This window comes from Drosophila yakuba, chromosome X, assembly GCF_016746365.2.
Source record: "Drosophila yakuba strain Tai18E2 chromosome X, Prin_Dyak_Tai18E2_2.1, whole genome shotgun sequence".
In the NCBI taxonomy this organism is placed as follows: Eukaryota; Metazoa; Arthropoda; class Insecta; order Diptera; family Drosophilidae; genus Drosophila; species Drosophila yakuba.
This window is the reverse complement of record NC_052526.2, coordinates 21,236,000-21,241,855: the sequence shown is the minus strand read 5'-3', so window position 1 is coordinate 21,241,855 and position 5,856 is coordinate 21,236,000. Positions and strand designations below refer to the sequence as shown.

Sequence of the window (5,856 nt, the reverse complement as noted above, 5' to 3'; positions counted from 1 at the left end):
TTTCACAGATGGAAATATTACCCATTTTCGAGCAAGTTAGGATCAAAGAGAATTCTATTGTTCGACTTCCACCAGTTTTTCGATGGACTAATAGGCATGAATGTTCTGACTCAGTTAGCAGCCATAATCGATATCGACTTGATATTGACTTTCACCTTGCCCAATACAATTCTGCCTTTGCTGGTTGAGCCTAATCGTTCTTCGGAGGTTTATGAAATTAAGGAGGAATCTAAATCTTTGATTAAGGTTCCAGTGACCCGTATTTTGTTGGACACTTAGATTCATCCCAACGGAAGCCACTGAGATCCAAAATCAAATATGTAAGCTGTTGCAGCAGAATATTATTAAACACAGTCACTCGCCTTGGAGCGCTCCGGTGTTTCTCGTTTCAAAGAAGTTGGATTCTACAAATACAAAGAAGTAGAGATGGTAGTGGACTTTAGGAATCTGAACAAGAAAACGATTAAGGATAGGTATCCTATGCCCAACATTAATGATGTGCTCGACAGAATCGTAGGGCAAAATACTTCACAGCTTTGGATTTGGCCAGCGAATACCATCAAATTGAGATGGACCCCAATGTCACGCCGAAAGCAGCCCCATTTGGTCTCACTAACGCTCCAGCAACTTTTCAAAGAGTGATACATAACGTGTTAGTCGACCTCAACGGGGTATATTGTTTAGTGATTGAATATTTGAGGCACATTGTCACGGAGGACGGAATTTAGCCGAATCCCAATAAAATTGCGGCGGTAAAAGGCTTTTCCAATTCCGACTACCAGGAAGGAGATCAAATCTTTTTGGGCCTTCTTGGTCACTATAGAAAATTTATTCGTGATTTTGTCAGAATAACTAAACCAATGACACAACAGTTGAAGGGCAAAGCACCGGTACTTGTAACGGAGGAGTTCAAGAAATCTTTTGAAACATGCAAGACCCTGCTGTGTAACGACCCGTTGTTAAAATACGCCGATTTCAAGAAACCTTTCATTTTAACGACAGATGTAATGTGGCAATAGGAGCGGTATTTAGACAGGTCAGTTTCTTTTGCAAGCAGAACACTAAATCCTCGGGAGGAGAATTGAAATGAAAAGAAAAGAAATGCTAGCAATCATTTGGGCCACTAAATACTTCCGTCCGTATCTGTTTGCTCAAAAATTTAAGAATATCACGGACCACAGACCTTTAACCTGGCTAATGAATTTCAAAGAACCAAATTCTAAATTGGTTCAATGGAAACTCCAACTGTTGGAGTATGACTACGAGGTAGAATATAAGGAAGGACCACAAAATATGGTAGCTGATGCATTGAGCCGCGTAAGAATTAAAATCAAATTAAACATCTAACGATGAACTAATAAGGACAGCCGATATATCAATTAATGAATTCAAATCACAATACACTTTCGAGCTGGGAAGTGAAGATAGGACTGGGAATTACATTTTATTCAAGAACAAATTTAGACGCTCGATAACTAAGATCAGGTTTAACCTTTACACAATAACCGAACTTTGAAAGAAATTCTTGCGCCTAAAAGATTGCGCTATCTTGGCACCTTGGCAACTGACCCTATGCGCCTATGTAATATTAAGAACATTTGAGTACAATAGTACTTACAGCATACAAACACATAGCAGCACTTTGTTGCTATATTTATGCAACCAATAAGGCCAAGGCGGATGTAACATGATCGTCCACTTGAAGGCTACAAAGTATATGTACATGGGCAGCATTCCCACGCCGACCAAATGCATAATACATAAGTGCATAACTCGCTCTCTCGATAAGCAAAGATATATAAGATATACAACATAAGAAAGCCGCTCAGCTGCTGGCGTATCCGGCAGCGCAGCTATACGGCTTAGCCTGAGACGAAATATATTAAAGAATCACAACGCAGACACTTTGGGAGAGTTGAACTGGCAAAACCATTTCTGCCAAGCAAGAATGGAATCAAACTAAATAAAAACCTAGGTCAGCCTGACGGCTACAAAACCAAAACGTGTGTTATCAATTATTACTGGAATGTCTACAAATTACACCACCTAGACCTGAGTATCTAAAGACCGAGACTCCGGGGGTTCCATTGCAAGTTGTTCATATGGATATTTATACCATAAACAGACAAACCATCCTTACACTTATCGACAAATTCTCAGAGTTTGCCAGTGCTTATACAATTCCAGCAAGGAGTTGTATAAATGTGGTAAAATCCTTAAGGCACTATTTTTGTGTCGTAGAAATACCGACAAAACTGGTTTTCGTTCAGGCACGGAATTTTCTGGGAAGATTTTTACCGATTTTTGTAACCAATATTGATACAGACGTGACGTCGTTCCAACAATCGCCTGGAATTTCTCCGGTGGAAAGGGTACATTCATCTCTCACTGAAATTAGCAGGATAATCCTCGAGAACAGGAAGGCTGAAAATACTACTCGTGTGATCACGAGGAAATATTATGTGAATTACGTACAATAACGTCATACATTCAGCTACGAAGTATACACCGTTTGAATATTTTCGGGGAGAACACACGTATTCAATAAGGCGGTGATTTTCGATACTGAGCACGATTACTTACCAAGACTAAATGAATTTCAGAATACATTATATCCTAGTTCCAAAGCACAGTTACAACAGAAGATGGGCGCTAGAATTAAAAAATTAAACAAAGATAGGGTCCAACCAATCACAGTAAATTCAAATGATGTAATATTCAGAAAAGAAAATAGGTGGAATAAGCTCACACCTCGTTTATCTAAACACAGGGTGCTAAAGGACAACAAGATCATACTAATTTCAGCAAACAAAAATTACACAAAGCTAAGATCAGAAATAACATTATAAAGAAACAAATCCCTTTTAATTTTGCAGATTTACTTGCATCGCAGCCCAAGCATTAAATGTCTAGCATTAAGGAAATGAAACGCCCCTATTAAAGATCAATCTGGGACAAGCAAGAGTCATTCAGGCGCATAAATTCCTGACCCACAGAATCAACCTCCAGGATTTCATCGATGGTACGGAAAACTTTGAAACACCATCTTTACACACGATGCAATATGTCTCTAGAATGAACATGAATATGGATGTTTTGTCAAACCATTTAAATAATGTAGAAGAGAGTTTTTTACTGTCCAAACTAAAGATTGTACCCACTTTTATTGTATCTGAGGAGGAAATAAACGTAATCAGACCAGAATTAAACGACCCGGAGTTACGGGAGATGTAAGAACTAGATACGCTCATGATTGGAATTAAGATAAACTTTAGAATAAGCGACTTTTTGAGATGTTTCTATTGGCACCACTTGTATAAGCTATTTTGTATAGTAGCGCCAGTGCGGGTAGCGGTATTAAACAACACACAACTGCTTAACCAACACACCACACACCAAGTACGGAAACAGAATGAATATTTTGCCTCTGATTGCACCGAGTGGAATATATACTTGGTACAATTATTTGTTTTTTGAATATTACATAGGTGAGGTGAGTATAGGGGTTGGATAAAGTGGTATTACTCTAAGTTGGTATTTTTCTTAGGATTTTAACATTGCGTAGGATGGTAACACTAATATGTCTTGGTTTGTTTACATTGTCAAAATGCAATAATATTTACAATAGTCATTGAAATTTATTTTAAAATTAATTTTTATTTCTCTTAACAGGTACTCCCGCCAGAAGGACGGAATCACTGAGTCGCTGGAAGCCTCAGGAGTCGGATGTGGGTCCCGCGCAGCCGTCATTGCGATTTTCTTGGAGCCGCTGGCATCATTTGGTGGTGGAGTCTGCCTGGATTTGGGCAGAGAACTCGTCGCTTTAAGTGGATTCGGGTGTTGCCAGCAGCGCCGCGGCTTCCAGTCATTTCGCCAGGAAACTGCCAACCCATTTTCGGGTTTCATCGCCAGTCGTCCAAAGGGTCCAGAACGTTGTAAATTCCAGCGCCGCCGTCTCGTTGCAAGGTCCGGAAAGTTGCTGCATCTCAGCTGGAGTCCGCCAGAAGATCGGCAAGGAAGTCGTCAATTTATTTGGAGTCGTCAGAAGCGCCGCTTCTGTATGCCATTTCGCCAGGAAAAGAGAAACATCTTGCAATCGCCGGGCCAAGATGCTTTGCCGAGGGCCGCCGCTCGAGAAAGTCCATGGAATTGGATGCATAAAATTGGATTAGATAAGTGTGCTTATGTGTTTAATTTTGGTTTTGTCTGATTTTGGTTTTTTGTCCTTTCTTTTGCAGGTCCAGTTGTCCGGGATTTATCAAATTTGGAGGTCAATTTTTCAGACGTTTCTACAAGGTTGTCGTTGTATTTTGCCGTCGGGATTGGAAAAGGAATACATACATTGCCATGGATACACTGCTCACCAAAAGTCTGCAGGAGTAATCGTTCGTGTGTGTCGAGTTACCACTGTCGTGTGCCGCTGGTCGATTTGTCATTATTGTCATTTTGCGTGTGAATTTTTGAGTGGTAGCCGATCGCTTGGTACTTGTGGCATTCAGTGGTGACTGTGGCATAGGTTGTATTTCAGCAGCGCGCTTGCAATTTAAATTATGGAAAACAAAACAAGGGTGAGTTTTGATTATAGCGCGACTTTTTTAGGGCCGCATTCATCTGGTCGGTCTTGTTCCTAATATTTCGCATCTTTGTCATTTTATTATTTATTAATTAACTGCTATTTTCAGTTCCTGTTGTCAACCTATTTAAGCAAAATGCCAATAAGTTTACACACATTGTCCATTTACCCATAAATGAATCTAAATTTTTAATTGTACCTAGTTACATGGCATATTTTAATACTTAAGATCTCTACTATTTTTCCGACAAATGTAACAATATATACAAATACTACATATATCTGCGAGAACGCAATGTCAGTCAAAAATAGGGAACCTAAAAATTATAACAGAAATAGAACCAGCACACATTTTAATATTAAACACACAGAACACAACCATTGAATCAAATTGTACTACTGAAATATCCATTAGGGGATTAGCATTAGTAACGAAAACTGCAAAGTAGTTGTAAACCAAATTCCGTGCGACAAGGAGCTATCGCAGTACGAGGAGAAGATAGATGCCCACATCCCAATCATAAAGAATATAAATAAAAGCTGAACCTTGTAGTATTTTCATACATATATAATAATAATAATTACACATATAAATCATAATAATAAGACAACCAATATGTAAACATAAGTCCACCCTAGAATCTTAAGTCCACCCTATCTTAATATGCTAATTCAGCAATGTACGCCTTAGGGGTTGCGCTTGACTTCCATTGGTTATCGAGCATGTACTTCATACATGCATATTGCTGTTTTTGCTAGTGTCAGCACTTTTGCTGTCACGAGCGATCGGCCTGCAGGCACGCAGTTTTAAAATAAGAATATATCAAGAAGTACACGTTGTGAAGAAAAATCAAATAAAGATGAAAATAACTAATTACATGTTGCGTACACCCTTTTTGGAAGATCGTAAGACTTTACAGATTCAAAGCCGGAATCTAAAAGCAGGGAAGGGGTACCATCACCCCGTTGACTCAGTTGGATTGCGACAAAGAAAATGCAAGTCGACAGTAAACGAGTCTCCCGGTCAGCGGCCGCAATAGATTGCAGAAAGTAAAGAAAATCAACACCAGTTCCGGTGGAAGGGGGTATTGACTACCCAATATAGGCGAAAGTGAGAAATATGATTCCTAGGTGGGAACACTTGGCATTGAAGACCAATAGATCAGAAAAAGCTCTGTGCCGGTATAAAAAGACCATGGCTCACCGATGAAAGGACAGGCAGATAGAGAGTCAGTACCCGGGTAAACACCCGTCGTCCGTCGGTACCCGGGAAAACATCCGTA

At 39.6% G+C, this 5,856-nt stretch overlaps 1 protein-coding gene across 1 annotated transcript; it reads left to right on the top strand.

Annotated features, from left to right (window-relative positions):
• The first annotated feature begins 426 nt into the window (after positions 1 to 426).
• LOC120320602 lies at positions 427 to 5,256 on the top strand. The gene is made up of 4 exons (XM_043206870.1): positions 427 to 513; positions 3,629 to 4,176; positions 4,239 to 4,568; positions 4,683 to 5,256. Exons 1-3 carry the CDS (start codon positions 427 to 429, stop codon positions 4,381 to 4,383), a joined length of 780 nt encoding a protein of 259 aa, XP_043062805.1. The 3' UTR covers positions 4,384 to 4,568; positions 4,683 to 5,256.
• Positions 5,257 to 5,856: the final 600 nt, after the last annotated feature.

Excerpts from the sequence above, each read along its gene's own strand:
- LOC120320602 (XM_043206870.1), top strand. The coding sequence starts at position 427 with ATGGTAGTGGACTTTAGGAATCTGAACAAGAAAACGATTAAGGATAGG. Across the intron at positions 514-3,628 it reads ATGATGTGCTCGACAGAATC|TCATTGAAATTTATTTTAAA; the intron begins GTAGGGCAAAAT and ends TATTTACAATAG. Across the intron at positions 4,177-4,238 it reads CATAAAATTGGATTAGATAA|GTCCAGTTGTCCGGGATTTA; the intron begins GTGTGCTTATGT and ends TTTCTTTTGCAG.